General features: G+C 38.7%; 1 protein-coding gene across 3 annotated transcripts in view; it reads left to right on the top strand.

The window, feature by feature from the left end:
* DDX31 (DEAD-box helicase 31) overlaps positions 1–22,927 on the top strand; it is a 94,634-nt gene that overhangs the window by 48,205 nt on the left and 23,502 nt on the right. For 2 of the 3 annotated variants that reach the window (XM_012553940.3, XM_031954883.1), the window contains exons 18-20: positions 5,405–5,486; positions 13,078–13,189; positions 20,361–20,529. In XM_012553940.3, the coding sequence (XP_012409394.1) occupies positions 5,405–5,486; positions 13,078–13,189; positions 20,361–20,529 (363 nt within the window). Of the gene's footprint in view, positions 1–5,404; positions 5,487–13,077; positions 13,190–17,568; positions 17,635–20,360; positions 20,530–22,927 lie in introns of those variants that run through there. The other variant, XM_031954884.1, reaches the window with a different exon arrangement.

Raw genomic sequence — 22,927 nt, 5'->3', positions numbered from 1 at the left:
TGACTATTATTAAATCCAGACTTGAGGTGATGAAAGTCTGAATAAGTATGGTAGCAATGGATAAAGAGCTACAAGGATGGATTCAAGAAATGTTGTGGAGGTAGAAATGACAATATTGGACCACGGACAATGCCTTGAGGTACACCCAAACAGAAGGAACAAGATGTAGATGCTAGTCCTGAAAATGAGAGTGAGCAGGTTGCAGGAGATCAAATGATAAATCAGTGTCATCAAAACCAAAAGGAAAAGAATATCTACAAGGAGGGAAGGGGGTAGTCAATAGTGTCCAGTGTTGGAGCAATCAAGGAGAACAAGAATTAAGAAAAACCATTGGATTGCACAATCAAGAGATTTTTAAAATTAGATTTGGACTGTCAAGATCTTTTTGAATCTTAACTTTTTTGTCAAATGTGCTAGCTATCCTGACTTTGTGTTTCCTATAGATTTGGTAAAGTTGCTCTCTGTGCCTTTGCCCAAGTCATTGGCCATCCCTCTGCCCCCAGGCATCTGAGGTTAAGTGACTTGCCCAGGGTCACACTACTAGGAAGTATTAAGTATCTGAGACTGGATTTGAACTCAGAGTCAAATCCAGAGTCAGTCTCTATCCACTGCTCTATCTAGCAGCCCCTTAAAAAGATGTTAAAAGATATTAAAAGATGTAAAAAGCAAGGGGCCAAGAATACATCTATCTGAGTCTTTATTGGAGATATCCTTCAAAGTGGTTTATCAAACCACTCAGAACTGTACTTTGAGTCCAGCCACTCAACCAGTGCTGAAGCAACTTAATTGTGCTAGCAGAGCCTGAGAGAATCTGTTCTTCCTACTTGCTAATTTTAAAACAAGCTGATAGAAAGCCCAAATCAATGAATTTGGAATGGAAGTTTTTGATGTCCAAGTTACTGTCCCAATTGTTTCTTCTCTTGCTTTGTTAGACTTTTGTAGAAACTTTGGAGTCTCTTCTCTGCTACAGATTTAGGATTACAGGATTTAGAGACGATTTCGTTGTCAACCTTCCTAATTTTATAGATAATAAAGCTGAGGCTTCAGGAGATAGAGTGATCTGCCCACAACCCCTGCAGGTAGTAAGTAACAGAGTCAGGATTAGAACTCAGGTTCCCTAAATCCAAATCTAGTGGGCCTGCTACCCTCACATTGCTGCTGCTTATTTGTAGAGAGGTTCTATATTTACATACACTTTTGTTCTCCTCACCCATAAGCATAAATTAAGTTCTCATTCTTTGGCGATTATTATGTAAGGAGAGACACTTTGATTCCACAATTCTATCCTGACTCTGCAGCCCTGGGGCTGCATATTCATGTTCCTACTCCCTCTTGATGACTCAGTGGACTTCATTTTCTTCCGTGCACTTCACTTTCTGTTTCTCCGTCTCTCTCCCTCTCTCCATGTGTCCCTCTCTGTCTTTCTATCTGTCTCTCTTTCTCCTGCCACTCTCTCATCTTCCTTTGTCATTTTAGAATCAAATTGAAATTGTCTGATGACAGTGTTTTCCACATTCCTTCATTAATCCCGTTTGATGTGGAGTTTTTTGGAAAACAACATAAATATAAAAGAAGGGGGGAAAATCGATAGCAAATGCTAATCTCTTCTTGAGCTATGTCTGATGTAGAATAGTAACTGTCATCCCTGGTAACAGTTTTTTTCCAAAAAACAAACAAACTCCAACACATTTATTTAATTTGTTGCATTTTTAAAGCAGAAAAACTCCTTATACTGTAGTTAATTTGGTTTGTTGGAGAGAGTAAGCATAGGAAATTTTTTTCTCATTACAATTTATTTTAATATTCTTTTTGAGTTTTTATTTTCAGTTCTAAATTCTCTCCTACCTATTGAGAAGGCAAGAAACACTATATCCATTATACTTATGAAGTCATGCAAAATACTTATTTCCACATTAGCTATGTTGTGTGGGAGGGAAAAGCAAGAAAAATAAAGAGAAAAACAAATAAGCAAAATTATGTTTGAATCTGCCCAAAGTCCATCAATTCTCTGTCTAGAGGTAAATAGCATTTTTTATCATCATTCCTTTAGAATTCTTGTATTTATCAGAACTGCTACATCTTTCTTATTGTCATTATTATATTGCTTTTCCTGGATACATTGTTCTCCTGGTTCTGTTTACTTCATTTTGTATCAGATCATGTAAATTTTCCCAGATTTTTCTGAAATTATCCCTGTGTCATTTCTTACAATACAATGTAGTATTCCATCACAATCATATACCATAACTTTTTTAGCCATTCTCAAATAAGGGGTATCCCCTCAGTTTCCAATTCTTTGCAACCACAAAAAGAACTGTTATAAATATTTTTGTACATAAGAATGCATAGAAAATATTACTAGGATAATGGATAAGTTTAATATTTGGTCTCTAAAGGGATATGGAAAGACTTACGACATTTATCTAAGGAGACTTTTCCTGTTATAGATGTTATTGCCCTTACTGGAAAGTCCAGGTACTGGGTAAATGTTATATATAAAATCTAGTACATAAAATAACTATTTATTAAACTTGCTGCCTCCATTTTGGGAGTAAGATAATGTTTCTCTATTGTAAAAATTATTGTAGCTCAAATTTCTGTAGCACTTTAAGGTTTATAAAATTTTTCTCAAAACAACATTCTCACATAGATAGGATAGTATCACCATTTCATTGATGAGTAAACTGATGCTTAGAAAAGATCAGTAACTTGCGGTCACACACCATGTTTAAGCTGGGATTTGAGCCCAGATCTTCTATTGCTTGTCCAGTATCCTTTGTACTACATACCTCTGCCTTTACACATAGGTTCCTTTGACGATCAGCATGAGAAATTTCAACTAAGTAAGAACTAGTTAGTGGATGATGGCAGAAAGGGGACTCTTGCTTTCAGAAATCTTGTACACTCCCAAGTCCATTGAAGAAGTGTGCTTATGTTTGTGTGTACACATGGGAGAGCCAGGCAGCAGGATGCTGGGATGGCTGATGAATCATGGAGAAGATTCAGAAAGGCAGGCTGAGGCTCCCAGCAGCAAGGGCCATCACAACAAATTGCTGCCTGCCTTCATAAACGGAGCATTGTGGAGCTAATCCTGACAATTTAATTTAGCATACAGGGCAAAAGACAGGTGCACTGGGCCTCTCCCTCTTCTGTCTAAATGCTGATAACTTTGCTCCTGCATCCTTTTGACTTCTTTGAATTTGCCAACTTAACTTTTTCCCTCCTCCCCTTTAAATGTGTTTCTAATGAAAGTCATCACTGATTTATTAAAATGTAAATGCTTCATCAAAACGTGTATTTCTTAGATCAGGCACCAGACAGTTCCCTGAATTTATTTATTTATCTCTTTTCATGGGAAGGTGGGGGTGATCCAGCTCTGTGGCTAGAACCATAAATAATCAGAGCAGATTCTCTTTGTTCCTCAGAAGAAAAGATTTCTTAGAAATAGGAAGGAGAGCCCTTTAAACTGTAAATCACTCAGGTTCATTTTCACCTTCCATTCATCTAAAGGCATTTAGACTTTGCCACATTCAAGCCAATGGTCTAGAAGTCCTTTCTTGCTCAGAAAAAATCAGTGGCCCATCAGAGTTAGGAAAACTATACACATCACTCTGTCTATCACTTAGTCACCGTTTGGATGGTTTTGATTGCCTAACTGTCCCTCCACTCCCCATCCCTTCCTCCTTACTCCCATATCCCCTATTCCCAGCTTCCCTTCAATATTTATTTGCTTGCACTTTCTATTTCTGTTACATTTGTGTCTTTCCTCTTTCTTCTGAAGGGGGAAAAAGCCCAGAATGGAAGCATGTGTCAGAGAGGAACTTGGCTTCTGTCTTTTATTTCCACAGCATTCCAAGGGCAATGTGGAGGCAGTCTCGACAGGCTTTGCATCATTTCTTTCTCATATGAAGGTGTCCCTCGTAACTTATTTTTTTTTAAATGGCTTCTCCATGAAGGTATCAGCATCACCCTTGTGTGCCCCGTTTGCCTGTTCTCACTACCTTTGCCTGTTCTCACTACCCTCTCTGACTCTTCCTGCTGTAAACTCTGTCGAGTTGTGAGCTGGCAGGATGCCGAGAGAGACAGAGGAGTGTGTTTAGGAAGGGGGTAGAGGTTGTTGAAGGAAAGAGATGACACATTTCAGGCAAATCACTGTCAAAGACTAGACATTTTCATTCATAGCTGTGTCAGAGTAACCTTTGGGGGGAAGGGGAGACTTGTCTTCTTTCACACAGAGGTTGCCATTCATGTTTTAATTTGCTATTATATTTTTCAAAAACAAAAAACAACACAAAAAATCAGTTGTCCTTTTGTGATCCATTTCCCTCCCCCAGATCCCTTTTTTTTCTTATCTCTTTCTTTCTGGGAAAGGAGTTTTCTCCAATTCTTTATTTTCTGCTTGGTATATGTGTGGAGAAAGAAAGGTTCATAGGATTTAGAGCTGGAAAGGATTTTGGAAATCATTTGGGCCAGCATCATTATGAAGAGAGAGAAACTGAGGCCTGGAGAAGTGAGGGACTTACCCAGCTAATTAGCAGCAACACTGTCTACTCTGCTTGCCTTGTATATTCTGAGTCTGTGACTGAGCTGAAGAGTTGGATGAAATTTCAACTTTCTGAACCAGACTTTGCATTGCTTGGCAAGTCTAACAGTGTTGCCCTTGTTTCTGAAGGAGAGCCCAGCAAAACATCGCTTTTTTGCCCCTAGATAAGGCTCATTTTAGCTATTTGCCCACAACTCCTGCCATTTTTTTCAGTTATACCCAAGGATTGATGAGATAGTTTGACTTTGGTCTGCTTAACAATTGAAAGGACAGGAGCAGTGAATATATTACATGACAGAATAAGGACTTTTTATATAGTTTTATATAGGTGGAGATTTTTTGGATTCTTACAGCATGAAATTTGTTTCTTTCCTCAGTAATTTTCTTTTCCAGAATATTAATGATATAGACAAGCTGTATTAAAATACTTCATTTTGGCATTCTCAGTGAAATATAACCACTTCTGGAGAACAAGGAAGCTTGAACGCTCTCTGTAATATCTCTGTGGTCTCACTTCCTTCCACCTAAAACAATGTGGAGCCAATAAATATTTATTTCATATTAGGAAATAATGAAACAATTCCAAAAGCTTAAATGCTGGGTTTTGGGGTTTTGGGTTTTTTTTTTTTTTTTAGTTTAGCTGAGAAGACATGGTATTTTCCTGTAATTCTGCCTTGGGTATCAAACCACAAACTAATGCAGAGGTCCTTCTTCCTTTGGAATTCTTAAATATGTAGCAAAATATCTGCTTTTCTTTTTTCTTGAGTTCAATTACCTTGAAATAAAATAGGCCATTTTTATTCCATAAGCTGTCTTTTGGGGAAAAAGGAAATTCAGTCTGAGATATTCTTCTTATTTCAGTGTATCCGAGATAAAGATGGAGGATATTTTATCTATTTTGGCAATGGATGATCGTTTTAAGGGAAGACGATGGGGAAACAAGGTGAGTATTCTTGTTGAGATTTGTTGATTTGGGGTAATGTTCTTGATGTTAAGGGTTAACAATTGCCTTTATAAGTTAAATCTATATTCTAAGAGCCATGCAAATTAGATGAAGCCAAATTAGATGGAGCATTGATTTTTCTCTCCTCCTCACTACCCCCTCTTTGGTTCTGGACATGTTTGCTGGTCTTATCCAGCTAATGGGCTACAGTCCATACTGGAAGCATGCCATACAACAGCAGGCAGAGTTACCAGAAAGGAGGTCCAGGCCAGAATGAATTTGGAGGCAGAAGTATATGCTCAACCCTGGTGGTCCCTCTCCAGATTATCAGCAAGGACAACTGACTCCAGTCCTTCATCCAAGACAGCAGGGAAAAAAATATCTCCATGTCTCCTTTCAGACCCACTCATTTCATCCATTTTTTAATGTGTGTGTACTATACACAGAGGAAGAGTAAAGTTGCATTCATTAAGAAGAAAAATCTTTATTATCCGTGCAGCTCCATATGGAAGTACTGAACAGTGGTAGACAGCTCTGAGCATCCTTGCCTCCTCTTTTTATCAGGCTTTTCACCCTTCTGGGCAATAATTTCCACCCCAAACCCCCATACTCTTCAATATGGTATGTATGCACCTATGCATAAGCACATTGAGATGCTATCTGTAGTTTTGTCCATGAAATATTAATTACTTGAATTTTAGTACGCAGGTTTAAATATTTTACGTTTGTTTCCATATGCCTGGGGATAGACTGGAAAATCAGAGCCAAGTAGATCAAGCTTAAAAATCTCTTTATTCTTCTGAGTGTCTTTATTTGGCTCTGTCTAAGGTACTGGGAGGGTTGACTGATCCTGTTGTAAGTTCTCTTGTTAAAAGGGGCAGTTGAGAAATTGTCTCCAATACATGACGAATTAAAAAACAACTACCAACCACATCAACTTTCCTTTTTTGTTTCCAACTAGGCTGGAGCTCTCTAAACATTAACACAGAATTAACTTCCTTTTAGATTAAAAAGAGAGAGAGACACATTTAACTCTATGGAGCTAAAACCTTTCAAAAACAAATATTATTACACCAAAAATATCTATGGAACTAACTCATATTTATATAGTGCTTTGAGATTTGCTTGTAAGGCACTTTGTCATAGTCCTGTGAGGCAGGTATAGTATGAGGAGTTTTGGTCCTCATTAATCGATGAAGAAACTAAGGCTTTAAAAGGTCAGGTAACTTGCTGATGATCACATGTCTGAAGTAGCTCAAACCCAATCTTGTATAATCTCCTAGTAATCACCCCTTATTTCAAACAATATTTCTTTGGGAGAGGGAGGTTGTTTGTTTTTTTAAATTCCAGCACAATAATGAAACTGGGATAATGCTACACAGTTAACCTTAACACACACACACATACACATTTTTGACCTGTTTATGGCCATGCATCTTTGCACACCTTTGAAAAACTCAGCCTGTTTTAAATTGGTCTAAATCTGTGATTTCATCAGTGTAGAGATCTGCAATCTGTTGTCTTAGAGAATTGCCTAGGACCTTGTAGTTCCCACAGCCAGAATGTGACGGTGGCCAGACTTCATCCCAGGTCTTCCTTGTTCTCTATACATTATTTCATATTGCCTGGCTGGAAGATGTGCAAAACACTTTCCTCACAAGTCTTTTGAATTAGATTAGTGCATGGGTTTATTTTTTTTTTAACCCCATTTCACAGGTGAGGAAATTGGGTCAGTAGTCACACAATAAAGCCCTAGAAGCCCTAGAAAGCACAGACATTCTTTTTTTCATCCAGCAAGAGAAGTCATTTGTGTGTCACTCTCAGCTCTTTCCTGGGGAAAATTCACATACATGATCTAAAATGGTTTTAATAATAGTAATAATTATGTACATAAAACACTTTAAAATTTTACTTTTTTTTTTTAAATTCAAGATAATTGGGATTAAATGACTTGCCCAGGCTCATATAACTAGGAAGTATTAAATGTCTGAGGTCAGATTTGAACTCAGGTTCTCTTGCCTCCAAGGTCAGTGCTCTATCCACTGTACCATCTAGCTGCTCTTAAACACCTTAAATTTTAAAAGTACCTTTATATATATGATCTAAGTTAAACTTTACAAGAACCATGGGATTTAGGCAGAGCAAGAATTATTATGCCCATTTTTCATATTTGAAAACTGAGAGTTACAGTAACTTTCTCAAAGAAACCAAACTAGTTGGTCAGAACTGATGAGCTTTCTGATTCTGTTCTAGTGTTTATTCCACTGAGCTGAACCTGAGCTAATAGTACTTTAGCAATGTAGGGATCTCTTTACCAGTATGAGGACTCTCTCATATAGATAGTTCAACCTTTTCCTAACTCAGTAGTTGTAAGCTAGTAGTAGTAAGTGTTGTTGTAGCTAGAATATCCATTGCCTGTGGTGAGCCTGTCGATGAGTTCCTCTGAATGTAGAGATGGGCTGGTCCTTCAACTACAGATATTGCTGTCTTTCCCCAGGTCTATGCTTGAAACCAACCTGCCAGAGCCTGTGCTCTGCTGAGACTAGGAGCATCTCTACACCATGAGAAAGCATTGAGGGAAGGCTTTAATGATCATTATACATTTTATTTGATCCATACTTGTAAGTTCAGTGATGGAAGTAACTCCCTCTCCATAGCAGATGGACCACTTATTCAAAACTTACCATCTTAGAGTGTAGCCTGAGGGATGGAGAAGTAGGACCACATGGCTTGTAGGGTGAGACATAGGACTTTAATCTAACTCTCTCAACTCCATATATAGCATGTAGTCTTTGTGATGTCGATAATAGTGATGATGGTAATGATTGCTGCCTTGCCATTTTCTGTTTCTTTACCTATTAAGATCTGTATGCCCACCCCATGTTATCTTTATGACAGTTTGCGAGGTTGGGTCTATTCCTTTGTAGGGATTAGTATTCCCATTTCAGAGATGAAGAAACTGAAGCACTATATGTGCTGTGGGAAACTTGAATTAATTTAATCATAAGAAAAGTATGAGAATCTGGGCTCAATACTTGGGATTATACTATACTGCTAGCAGTATAGTAGATAGACCTCTGAGGCTGGATTCAAATCCAGTCCCAGGTTCTGAGCCTCTATCTGCTTCAATTTCCTCTGCTATAAAATAGGGATAATAACAGCACCCATCTTACAGGGTTGTTTTGAGAATCAAGTGTGATAATATTTGTAGAAAGAGCTTAGCAGAAATCCTGGTACATAATAGGTGTAAATACTTATTCCCTTTCCCCTTCTTTCCTCCCCCCCACCCATCTTTTTTCATCAGGCTACAATTAAAAAGAAAACAAGCATTTGTCTACTGTCTAGAGACTAGCAAGAGCTTTATTCCCTCCCCCACCCCCCCAAAAAAATAAAACTGACCCAACTTCAGAGGCCATTGGAGGTTGGGTGAAATCAGATGGGTATAGCAAGCTCAGTGCACTTGGATCACAGGTCTGTAGATCAAGAGTTAGAGTGCCATATAAAATAAGCCCCTCTTTGTGTAGAAAAAAGGCTGAGACACTTCCGGGGTTTCATAGAAAGGAAGTATAAGAACTAGGATTTGAACCAAAATCTTGACTCTAGAGTCAGTTTTATACCAATCCTAGAACCGACCTCTTAAGGAGAATAGTCTGTATTCTACTACTGGCTACCAAATAGTTCTTTCTGAAGAGAATGTCTCCATTCTTTGTACCTTTCTTTTAGGCAATCATGATAGAAGGAAGAAAGTTAGATTTATCCTGTTAGTTTTCCTTTTCTTCCAAAAGTGAAAAATAGCATCTGCATTTCACTTTGTAGCCTGAAGAATCTGCAAGAGTAAGAAACACACACACACACACACACACACATATATATTTTTTTTCCTGCCCCTCCCCCCCATCCTGATTTGAGGAGCAATCAGGAAGACTTGCTAGGATTTGGAGGGTTTGTTGGACCTCAATAAGGTTCTCGGTTTTTCTTGTTTAAAAAAAATTTTGATAAAGACTGCACCAAAGTGTCTCCAAATTAATTAGTAGCATCACTGAAATAGAATTCATTCTATCAGATATAGATGTCATATAAACAAAAATTCCAGGTTAACTGATTTGAGATCCCTGTTAAATATGCGTTTTAAAAAATTTAATCTATTTGATCAAAATAATCAAGCTAATCTAAGTTGACTCAGTCTAAGACAATCCTGACACAGATGAATAATGAGAAAAATAGAATAGATGCCATATGCACTTTCTAATCCTACTTTGTGTGAAGGACCGAGTACATACAACTTAACTTGCTTCTCATAATTTACATGGTCTCCTCTGTCTTATGAAGAACTATGCAGATGCATGTAGGTACAATCACTATATATTTTACAGAGACATAGAGAAACCTCATTATAATGCAGCTCTTCTTCACCCAGCTCGATTGAAGTCCATTATAAGTATCCCTTCAGCGCACACCTTTTTGGGCTTCTGTGAGAAATAAGAAAGTGGTGAAGCACCTGTAAAATGTATATTTCATATTTAGGTATATAAAATATATATGGCTACGTCTGGGTGTGTGAATGTTCACCCACCTACAAAGAGAATAAATCTGATCTTTCAACTTTACTGAGAAACACTCAGAAGGTTCTAGGGACCTTGGGGGGGAAAATCAGCCTAGCTATAAGGTGATTAAAGCAAAATCCTTCCATTTTGTTTAAAACCATCTTGGAAGCTGGAAATATTAGGACACGCTCTTTAAAAAACCACCCAAAACAAAACCCACCACCACAAATTTATTACAACCCCCCCCCACACAAAAAAATTATTTGGCCTACTTCTCTTGATCTTTTTCTTAGTCTAATGGGTTGTAAAATTTCCCTCCTTATAAAAATAAGCCCCAAACTTTGCTACAAGTTGCTTGTTACTATGAAATGAGTCTTGAAACTTAGCCTAACTTGAGTTTTCCTTTGGCATTGTAAAATATTAAAATCAGATCACTAGCTTCTTGTTCTCTCCTGTTTGATCTGTGTCTACCCTCCCCAAGATCATTGGGCCCTTCCAAACAGAAAGAGTATTGCATGCTCAAAGAATGATAGCAATTTTTCTACCTTAACAACCATTGTCCTCCACTCCATTGGTTGCAAGTTAGCTTCATTAACCAATACTGAATCTCTGTGCTTTTGAGGGTGGGGGAGCCAATCCTATGGGGTATTCATATGCCTTCAGGGGTTTGACCCATTCTCATTAAGGGAGCATTTTACCTGTCTGGGGTTTGAGATTATGCAGTATAACTCTGGCCCCCTCCATTTTCAGTTTAAATTTAGCCTGTCCTCCCCAGAAGACAACTCAAAAAATGCCTCATTCATTCTCAGGAGGGGCAATTTTAAAATAAAGTATTTCTGGAAGGGGGGTAAGTGGGGATTAGAGAAGGAAAGAAAAGCTTTTTCATAAGCACATTTTATTTTTTTCCATTAACTTTCTTTTGTTTTTCTCAAATTGACCTTACTATTCCAAAACCATCAACCTAGTTTGTTCTCTTATTTTCTACATATTTCACACATACACTCATCTATGTGTATATACATATATATATATACCCATTTGTATATAGACACATAGATATCTGTATGTGTATATACATACATACATATATACATATATATATATGTATACATATATATATATATATAATTTTTTTGGCTAGGAAGAAAAGATGCCTCATTTTGAAACCTAAAGGGGGGAATAAGAAAAGCCCTTTGTAATATATTGCCATATTATCACTAAATCCCCTGACAGTTGTGACACAGAAGCAAGTCACCTGTCACTTAAGCTTGAGGTCTCTTTAATTTTCTCCTGGAATTCGCACCAGGCTGTCTTTAATTTGAGGCCTTTATTGGAATTCTGAAACCTTTCTGCCTCCCTGGCTCTCAGATCTATTCTGAGTGCTGTTACAGAATGTATACAATAACCAACAGAGGGATTCGGAGAGGGCTGAAGCTCTGTTTATTTAACACTCTAGAGGGATTTTTGTGCTTATTCGGTCCTGGCTGCCCGGCTTTCAATATCGCTTTGACAACCGTTCTGCCCTTCTCATTAATTTTAAACAGTTAAAACACAGGAAAAAGAGGAAAAAGTTTTCATTATTAAAGTGCTTTACTTTTTAATAACAGAGGATTCTGTCCGCCAGGGGAAAGGGCATCTTCGCTAATTTCACATTCATATTAAAAAACGCTGGGAAGGTGACAGTTGTGCTGCTGAGATGGCTTAACGAAAAAAGGAGGGGGGAGGGAGTTTGCATTTCACATCAGTTAAGGGGGTAAAAAAAATCCTTGTTAATGACAATAGCAAATGTCCACTTTCGTAACACAGTTCCTGCTGACTTTTCTCTTGACATTTTATCGTAGAAAACCCTTAGGGGGACCATGTACCGTGAAATCAGCTACACTGTCATCAGCTAAACAGGTGGCAAGGGATGATTTGACTAAACTAAAAACATTTTCAGATTGTTAAGTCTCTATTAAGTACAGAGAGGTGCATCGATCAGAGGAATCAAGCCTTTTCTTTTATTCTCCCTGTTCTTCCTCTGGCTGCCATAAGAGTGGAGGGGAATTCACCCGAGTCCAGGCCTGAGAGCAACCAGCCAAGCACAGAGACTTGGGCCAGTGCTCCCCCAAGATGACAAGTGCCGGGGAATGATCCCCTACTCTGGATCTATCTTGTGTGTCTCACAGAGGGCTGAGGGCTTGGTAGCCGATCTCCATTTCCGTGAGCCATGTTCTGCTGGCCCCTCTCCGTTTTGTCCTCTCTAAAAGGCATTCCTGTTTGATTTTGAAAGATCTGGAAAAGAAACCGCCACCCCCAGACTGAGGGCATAAAGGAAGGGTGGTTCTTCAAATGAACTGTTCAGGGATGAGAGGGATCAATTTCAGGTCTATAAAATTTTGTAGATTTCATACCATTTTAACGGTATTTGTTATTAGCTGCAGAGTTCTTTGAAAGGTCCTCATGCCTTCCTTTAGACCAGATTTGCTGCAGCAACTTAAGACACTTCATTGCAAACCGTAGAGTAACAAGTGTGAGTTGCCCAGGGAATTACAGACTTGCTATGAACTTACCCTTCATAAAAGTAACTTATGAAGCCAAATTATAGACCAACCATTATGGAAGACTTCCCCCCAGAGAAATTGTGTAGAAGTCTGATTGATAGTTGGAGAGGGAAAAGAAATTATAAGACAGAAAGGCACAAAATGCAAGATTCCCTTGAAAACACAATTTATTTTCAGTGACACTTTCAAACATCCAAACTGGACTTAGTAAATCCCAAAGTGTCACCGATGATCTCTCATTCTGAACGAGAGTTGATAAGGGGTCAGAGACACAAAAAATTAAAACCGATTTGCTCTCTGCACAAAGCCATTCTCATCTTTGCTTGACTTTAACATCTTTATATTCCTTTTTTTTTTTCCTCACTAGTAATATTGAAGGGATTACCCCTTTTGGCCCCTAGGTGGTTACTGTGTGATTTTACTGTTATTAAATCTATTATAAACTGCTTCATTATTCCTGACTCCGATTCTGTCTTTCCTTTAATCCTTCCGCCACCCTCCCAGAAATCCCGCAGTGTTGGCCCCCAGGAAATCCGCGAGCGAGCCACTGTCTTGCAGACAGCATTTGAAGATTACGTGCATGCCAGTGCGGAGAAGGTCTCCTGGGCAAAGAAAGGTCAGTGGATTTCTTAGGCGATTACTGAATGGATAGGTCAGCGGAGCTCCCACTCCACTCCCCCCCCCCTGAGGTGGGGGGTAAGGGGTGGGAGGTGGGTAAGAGGCCAACCCGGGGTCTCTGCTCACTGGTGAAAGCCTTCAAGCCCAATAATTCTACTGGGTTTGGAAACAGACGCAGGAGGCTTTAAAATGATATTAAATGTTAATTCATCCTTTCACATGTTTTGCACAAATGAGGATTTATCTTGGCTTACATTAGAAATAGAGCTTTGACCCAATGACTGGGATCTTAGGGTTAAGTTTTTTTTTTTTCCATTTTATATGCCTGTTTTTGTAAAAAAGATATGACAAAGGAAACAATTATAGGATAGATAAGTGATATCTACCTTGTAAGATCAATGGGTAAAAATGTTGGACCTACGCAACTTTAAAATGAGAACACTTTAAAAGTTCTGGGGAAACGAGAGCAATACCAGCAACTCTTATTGGGAAGACTAAAGGTTCTATGCCCAACTCTAGAAAGTTTTATGCAGGGCTGGACATTAATTCAACACAAGGACCCTTGAATAGAATTTTCAGAGGCTAAAATTTAGACTGCTAGGTGGCACAGTGTATAGTGTGCTGGGCCTGGGGTCAGGAAAACTTAAAGTGTCATGGCTTCAGACACTAACTGTGTGACCCTGGGAAAGTCATATAATCTTAACTATAAAGCAAAGATAATAACACACCTGCTGCACATGACTATTATGGGAATCAGATGAGATAACATTTGTGAAACGCTTAGCATTGTTATTATTATTGTTGTTGTTATTATGGCTTCTTGGATCACCCAGTTGTCAGTTTGACCTTTTTATGTTGTCTTGAGCAAGAGGGAAAATGTGGTTGGGAAATCAAAACTCTGTTTTTGTTATTGAATCCCTCTGTTGTCACCCAGTGTGACATGGCATGGCTGATGTGCAGATAGCATTTGTTCTTTGGGGTCTGATTCAAAGGATCCTTGGCCTGAGAGCTGAAAGTGCTTTTTAAAATCATAGTCAGTTGCTATCTTGAGAGCCAACAGATTCATCGAAATGGAAATTATTTCACCAGAAAGCCTAGAGATGAACCAAGACATTCCCTTTCTGGTATCTTTGCTCAGATCCTCAGTTTCTTCTTCCATAAAATTAGGACCCAAGGCCAAATGAAATCCCTTCCAGCTTTAAATTCTGTGATTCCTGTCATATCACACTGAGATTACTCATTTACAAAATGATTGCTACACAGCCCTCTAAAGCTCACCAAAAACTTTTCTTACAGCTACCCCATGAGGAAGGTAATGCAAGTATAATGTTGTTTCTAAAAGACATGAGTCCATGTATTTCCCAACTCCAGAGCCGGTGTATTTCCCAACTCTAGAGCCGGTGTTCTTGGCACTGCACCATGCAGCCACTTCAGAATCATTGTGCTTCTTAGCATTTTCTTCAGCTGAATTGAGTGGCTTTGGGATCCTTAATGCTCTACCTTCAGATGATGATTGATTCTATTCTTAAGGAAATAAAATCACTTTCTAATAAATGACTTCATTAGGTAACTTTGTGGAATATTGGTTTGATCGTGCCTATTTGTTTGATATAAGATGAGCCTTTTGCAATAAGTACCTGGGTCCATGCTTCTGTGATGCAATGTTAATAATGAAGGTGCTACTAACATAAACTAATGTATTCCATATTCTTGCCTCTTGTCTTTGGTTGTATGTAGAATAGATCATAACTGCTACTTTTACACCTTTCACAATCTTTTTCTTCCATCAAGCCTACTTTGAGGCCATTTCCTATATGGAAACTTCCCTTATGTATCCCTAGCTGAAAGTGACTTCTCCTTCTAAGATTGTCTGGAAGGATTTTGTCTTTCTCTTATCTTTTCTCTTAGCCCATTATATTTTGCTTATTTGGAGCTAGGAGCACTTTGGAACTGATAGGACAAAAGGAGGCACAGATGTGTCTCATCATGGAAGAATTCCTTATCGAAGAGATGGCTGCAAATGGAAGCCAGTGTTTGGAACATCAGGAAATGTTCTTGTGGCTATTGTATATTTATTGGTTGTTTGAGAGAGCAGCCAGGAAGTTCTGACCTGGAGAGTAAGAGAATGATTGTGGGGAAATTGTGTTTGGGGTGTGACCATGAGAGGGCCATAGTAAGCAAGTCTACTGATGCCTTGGATTGAATCTGAAGAGTAGGTGGGACAGTTCTGCCTTGGCATTGAGATTTGTTTTTAGTGGGTGTGTGTATGTTTGGGGGTGGATTGGGAGTGACTAGGTTTGATGTGCCTTTGTCAATGAAGATGAAATCAAGTATGCGGGTTGAGGGACCTTTAATGCTATAGGAATCTCTTTGCTCATAGTGTGCACTGGGTTGAGGGACCTTTAATGCTATAGGAATCTCTTTGCTCATAGTGTGCACTTGTCTAGGACTATGACCTGGTTGCTTTTTTTCCCCACATCCAGCACACACTGGAATAAGGTGAATAATGTTTAAAAGATGTAATATCAGAATGAGGCAATATCTGAATCCTGTGCTTCTGGGCCTCTTGTGGTTTCTGTTTTGGATAGTACATACTAGGAGGCAGAAGTGAAACTAGGTGACCTAGACATTGAGGAGGAAGCACGCAGGACTTAATAAGCTAAGTTTGAGGACTTGGATTTATTTGTTTTTCATTTTTCTATCTCTCACCCCCAAAAAAATGTGTTGCACAGATCATAGTGATGGGGTGTGAAACTATGTTCCCTTTAATCTGTAAAATTAACACTCTAAAACTGTGTTCCCTTTGATCTGTAAAGAAGGGAGATAGGAATCTCAAGCCATCCTGAGAAGCATCTCTCTCCAGACTCCAGAGTCTATGAGACAGAGCATATCCTCCTGACTAGCTTTTTCTAAGGCAAATCACCCCACTGATACCCTTTTCAGGAAATTCTGAATCCCAGAAGCCTTCAAAAGTGATTTCCCATTCAATTGGAGATCTAGGCCTGGGGATTTTGGCTTTCTTTTCAACCTGAAAGCAGAGCCTCAAGATTCCTTATTAAAGGGCAATTTTAAACTCATTTCTTTGCAGAATGTCCAAAACAGGACTATGCCTTGTCCCTTGGTATAGCTGCCAGGATCCTGCCTGCTGAGAAGACATTTTCTTCTTAGTGCCAGCCTCCATTTCCCTAATAGGACTTTGCCACTTTGAAGTCAGTCTCTTACAAAGGTGACTTCTCATCCAATAATAAACTTCCATTTTTTTGCCACCTAAAATTCTTCAGGTTCATGAATTCTTTCACCAAGAACCTGCGACCAAAAGAGGATTTTCACAACTCTCTGACTGCCATTAGAACCCCATCAATAGTAGGCATTGCATAGATATGTGTTGAGTTGGAGTGAAAGCTGTGACAAATGAAACTTCAACCCCAATTCTAGTAGCGTATGTGATATGAAATATTCTGTTTTTGAGTTTATTTTCTTCCTCATGATCATTAAACTCAAAAGCATTAAACTCAAAAGCTAAACTGCAGATAATTATTTTTCTTATTTTGAGTAAGAATAGGAGTCACATTCCAAAATGTGACTCTTGGAGTCATCTCTTGGAGCTGAGCACTACAATATTAAATTATTTGCTGATTGATCAGATTTTCACTAATCTGTGTCTAAAAACTTCCTTTGGTGGATCTCAGTCTACCAAATTGCATACCCCTTTAAAAAGGCAGAAACTTAGGTACATCTATACTTGTCTCCTTCAAGTCTATGAATTGATGTTTTGGGAAAACATACATACCTTTTGCACCCAAAGGGTATTGTATTCATGACATAACTACCATCATCAAAAGGACTGCAAGTATGATCCTTTCTCTTGAATTGCAATCTGCATATGCAAATTTCCCTATTGACTTGCTTCCATAAACTCCCTTCTTGGTCATGAATAATTAACAAAGCAGCTGGCTTTTGCCTTCATGGCAGAAAATCTGATGGAGATTGTGCCAGAGATGCATTTGTTTTCCTTTTGCATTTTTTGACCCAGTCAGTGTTAATAACCAACATTTAATTGCAGTCACTTTCCAGGAAGTTGCCTCTTTTTCCCACTTCCCACAGCACCTTTGCATTGAGTTGGGGAGAGAGACCAAGCAGCTCCATCCTGTGAGTTCTGGAGAACATTATTCCCCAAGGAAATTTTTAGAAAATGTTGTTCTTTGTTCACAGCAAAATGTTCCAATGGATTGGGGCCTCCACGTTTTTGTTTGAGCAAATACTTATCCCCCCTTAGCCAAATATCCTAGAGAGCAGTAGGATAGAATAATTGTGGCATTTATATTTTTTTGCCCCTTCCCCTGTGTAAACATATTGTTCACTCAAATTCTCTTCCAGTGCCCTATTGTGGTGTGAAGATGGCCCTTCTACCTGGGAGCATCAAGAGTATTCATCCCCACTGAGGTAGAAAGTCTTTGTTGTCCTAGTTCTGCCTTCAGAGCTGCTCACTATCACTAGTCTGGCTTCCAGATGAGGAATTTTTTTTTAGCCACACCAGCACTTGAAGATGGTCTACTAGGGCATGAAGAGGCTATAATCTTCTTTGGCCATGGAGAATATGCAGATCATTAGAATCACCAATCCTTGAATTATAGTTCTTTAAGGTACCATTATTCCTGTTCTCAAATAATAGCAATAATAGCAAATTTGCAGAGCACTTTTAGGCCTAGAGAATGCTCACAGTAGCCTTGTGAAGTTGGTACAGAGAAGACTGAAACTCAGAGGGCTATAACTTGTCTGGAACACACAGCAAAGTAAGAACTGGCATCTGCCTCCCTTTCACCTCTCTTCAAGTCAACACTTCATTACACCACCAAAAGGACTTCTCCAACCAAAAGGGGCTTGGTGAAGCCAGAATGTAAAAAAGGATTTTTATCAAAAAGAACAAATATTCATGGGAAGAATTTTTTTTAAGTTTTTTTTTTTTTTCCTAAGATTATTTGCCCCAAAAAGTGATTATTAAGAATCAGGACCTACAAAGAGGCTTTTTGCTTTTTGCCCAGACTTCTCCCCAGCCTGCCTTCTCCAAAATAACAATTTTACTGCTCTTCTACTTTCCTCTTGTGTTTGCCCTCCAGGCCCCAATCCTTCTGCATATCACAGTCACTGCCAAAGTGAACCATTTCCTGACCCTTGGAAGGTCATGCAAACATCTGCCGCTGCCTCTGAAGCTCATGCCCCTCCGAATTAGCTGAACATGGGTGTCCATGCAAGTATGTGAGGATGACCAACTGTCGCTGTCCCCAGTGGAACAGGAGCCTTGAGAACAAGGAGTTTCCATAGTAAAAATATGCAGTGTGAAATGCTGTCTGACCAGTTGTCTAGAGGGAAAACACTTTCTGCCATTTCCTGGCAAACTCATTATCCCTGTAAAGCTGTGAGTTGGGCACTTGACTCTCCTGGGACCAAGGCTCTCAATCTCAAGCTATTTTGATTGGGGGTAAAAAAGGGAGAAGAATAAGTATATCGACATTGGTGGAAGTCAAATAACTAATGCTTTTCTCAAGAAGCATGATGCCAGATGTATATTTTGCAGGGGGCCCACATATACAGAATTATATGCAGACCTGAGGCAAGAGTGTAGAAAATTTGGAGTAAGAGACAAAAGGATAATGTCTCTTTGCTGAAGGTGGGTCAAAACAAGAGTTGTTTTGTTTTGTTTTGTTTTTGTTTTTGCCTGTATTACATGAATAATATTGGTTTTTGTCACATTGGCCTTCTGGAAGAGAGGCTATATGGTATGGTGCAAGGAGATTGGGTCTGGTCTTCAGGGGATCTACAACTAGAGCTCAGACCAGCCCTGCCATTAGCCAGTTGTGTAAATGTGACATGAGCCACAAAATTAGGGAATTGGATTAGTTGCTCTCTAAAGTCCTTTCTAGCCCTAAGGACTTATGTTATGGTTTTAATATATGGCTGTGTGTCCAAGGCCCAAGTAATACTGGTATTGTTCCCTATATTCATAACCCCTTGAGTGGATAGGTCATTTGAAATGTTAAAGGTTTTCTTTAGAAATAGTAGTCCCCAGTTATTAAAAAAGGCAGTGACACAGAATTGAGAGGGAGGTGCAGAAGAGTTGCCTTGGTTATGTCTCATCGATTGGGAAAAGGAGTTCACTTTACTCAGTAAATAGAGCTTTGATGGATTCCCAGGATTCTTCCCAGAGCTGATCTGCTAAAATGACACTTTTTATTACTGTTCATAAACGCCAATCTCCTGATGCTGCTGGGAGATTACAGTTAAGCTGTGGGCAAACTTGCTGGTCCAGTGGCTCAACAAGCCAGGGCAAGAGAGGTTAGTGTTTAGTGCTTCTTTCCATTGGAGATTGCAGGGTTGGCAGTGGTTGGCAGAAAGAGTAAAGCTTGGGGGCAAAAGTGAATAGGTATAGAAATGGGAATGGTCTCTTACCAGAGAGCTACTTTCCAGAACAATTCCCTCCTTCCCTCTTGTAGTGAGACTAGGGCAGACATTTAATCTTAACTGTTATTGCTAGGTAAAAAGAGGGGAACTGGGTATAAAGCTATGTTTTCTTGAAGAGACAAGGCCTAGTGATCAGGACCAAGGCTTGACTTTCTTGGGTTCTTTGTCCAGTTTTGTTTCTGGTTTACTGTGTGATCTGGAACAAAGTTCTCATTTTTCCTGTCTTTAAAGGAGCTAAAATTATATTCCTGGTGCAGCTTCCCTCTTGACATGACATTAGATGAAACAGCCACAGGGTATTTCTCAGGGAATGTGGCTTGACCCAGACTCTTTTAGTTTCGTTGTATGTTGTCTCTTTCCTTTCTCCCTTCTTTTTGTCCTGAACACAGTAATCAAAAATGTTGAAAAATCCAATGAGAAAAAGAGTTTGATTGTACACATTTTATATAGGGTGAATCTGGGGGGTATTCTTTCCCATTTTCTTGTTTACCATAAGTGATTTTTAAGTGAATTCTCAAAAACTCTATGCTTAATTCAAGGAAAATTCTCATTCTGCAAGTACTAGTAATTAGTGTTAGTAACTGTGTTTATTCACATCATTACTTCAAGCAGGTATCAGAATTGGCAAAAATAAACTTTTGTTTTGTAACTTTTGCACAAATAAATAATGGTCTAGGAATCTGAATCACTTTTTTTCCCTCTTTTCTCAGCTTTGCAATCTTTCATTCGTGCCTATGCAACCTACCCCAAGGATCTGAAGCACATTTTTCATGTCCGGTCCCTCCATCTTGGTCATGTGGCCAAAAGCTTTGGACTGAGAGATGCTCCCCAGAATCTGAGTGCCTCTTTAGGAAGCAAAAAGAAATCAAAACTGAAAAGGTAAGATGAACTATTTCCTTTCTCTCTAACAAATGTACAAATAAACATAGGAAAACAGAAATGCCCACCCAAAAAGCCAGAGATGAATATAAATATATTGTCCTTTCTAGTCAAAGTATAAGAATCAGGATGTGCATTCTTCTCAATATGAAGCCTTTCTTCTTTTATTCTGGAGGCAAATGATTGCCAAAGTATCTTCCAGTGAATATAATAGGTATCCACCACAGAAGAAAAAAATAACTACTCTTAGATCTTTAAGTCTTCTTTAGAAATTGAGACCTGTTGGGCCTGACACTATAAGAGACTATTGCAACAAGATTTTGGTAATCAAATTTGTTCTCAGCCCTCAGAAGGACAGGAGCCTGCCTAATATGATCATTGTCTCCCTATTGCATTTGTTCTGTTTTGTCACTATTTTGGCTTCATTCTACCTGTGTTATAGGCCACACATAGTAACCACATAGTGTTTTACATTTAATGCCTCCAACCCTCCCAGTCCTACCCACCATTTTTGGGAGGTTTTTTAGGGTAATTAAGACTGGATTAAAATCCTATCCTATCATCACATTGATTTTTTGTTTTTGAAAACTAAGTAGGTTTTTAAACCTTACTTTCAAAAATAGATTTGTTGATAGCTTTTGTTTTTATATCACTGACATTTTCCCTTATCCCTGCATATATTTTGCCCTATACTCTTCCAGAGAACCATCCCTTATAACAAAAAATTTTTAAAGTGTAATAAAAAAAAATCAAAACCAATAAATCGAAAAAGTGTATGTTATATGCAGTGTTCTGTATCAATGAACTCCTTCTGCAAAATTGTAGGGAGGGGAAATGTCTTCTTATATATCTTCTTTAAAACTAAACTTTGTCATTCTGTTTTTACAACATGCTATTGTTTTTATTTTCTTTGCATGTACAACATAGTTGTAGTCATTTATATATATTGTTTTCTTGACTCTGCTTATTTCACTTTGCATAGTCATGTAGATCTTTCCATAATTTTCCATTTATTCATGGACCACAATTTGTTTAGCTGTTCCCCAATTATCTCTTTTGTTTTCAGATCTTTGCTATCATGAAAAATGTTGCTGTAGATATTCTGTTGTGTGTAGGATCTTTCTTTTTTGTTATTGACCCTCTTTGGGCATATGCTTAGCAGTACCCCACTAAGAGAGCAGGGTTTATAGCAATCATGGCTTTGTTTGATGACTAATAGATCTCTATTATGTTATCAGAAGAGACAACATTTATAAAGTTTTTAGCACTGTGCTTGACATGTAATGGTTCCTTAGTAAATAAATGCTTGTTCCCCTTCCTCTTTCCCTTCCCTGTAAATACGTGAGTCCTTTTATAAAGTATTTTTCAAATGTTGGGTGCTAGATTGTTTAATGTTATTGACATGAAAATATAAATGACCTCCAATTAGATCCAACTTATTTAAGGAACTGAGTGGATGCCAAGGAAAGGAGTTGTATAGGAGTGCTAGAGATGTGTTTGGGTAAGAACTTTTGTTCCATTTATCCATAGAAAGGGAATAAGCAATTATAGAACACCTATTATATGCCAGGCACTCGGCTAAGCTTTTTTTTTTTTTGAACACAAATATCTCTTTTTATCTTCACAATAACACTGCAAAGTAGGTGCTATTATTATCCCTATTTTACAGATAAGGAAACTGAGGCAGGCAGCAGTTAAGTGACTTGCCCAGTCACTTAACTTACACACAAGCTGGAAAGTGTCCAAGGTGGGATTTGATCTTTGATCTTCTTCACTCCCGGCCCAGTGCTCTGTTCGCTATACTACAAACTGCTATAGAAAGCTCTGGTCTCCATGGCTCTGAGATAGATTAACCCTGACAGACTCAAGAAATCAGTGGGCTGTATCCACTTCGAAGGAAATGAGAGCTTAAGAGTAAAGGAGTCCTTAGACTCCTTAGAAACTAAGACCCAAGAAGGCCTTCAAAGACTTAGAGATTTTGCCTTGTTTCCTCCCTTGTAGAATTGAGAGGTAGACTAGGTGTTCTCCAAAGTCTCTTCTGGCTTGACCAGAGGCCATCTTTAGGTTGTCATGTTGTCCAGAAATTTGCATTCAACAGACATGTCCCTACTACCAACCTTAATTTTCCTCCAAAACACACAGAGGCCAGGGAATCTTTGATAAGTTAATTAAAACCACATCTCCCTGAAAACTACAGTGGCGGAAGTATGGCTAGATTTTCTGGTTTAGCTATTCTTAGATTGTCCCCTAATCTGTGTGTAGGCAGGATTACATTCTAACAACAAGAAGCATCTACGGATAGGTGCCAGGGATACAGAAACAAAAGTGAAACTGTTTCCACCCTCAAGGAGTTTATGTTCTGTTAGGAGAATCAACATACATAAGTAGATACATAGAG

Source organism: Sarcophilus harrisii, chromosome 2 (assembly GCF_902635505.1).
Source record: "Sarcophilus harrisii chromosome 2, mSarHar1.11, whole genome shotgun sequence".
Classification (NCBI taxonomy): Eukaryota; Metazoa; Chordata; class Mammalia; order Dasyuromorphia; family Dasyuridae; genus Sarcophilus; species Sarcophilus harrisii.
Note: the sequence above shows the minus strand (reverse complement) of the source record. Positions and strands in the feature narration are given on the sequence as shown.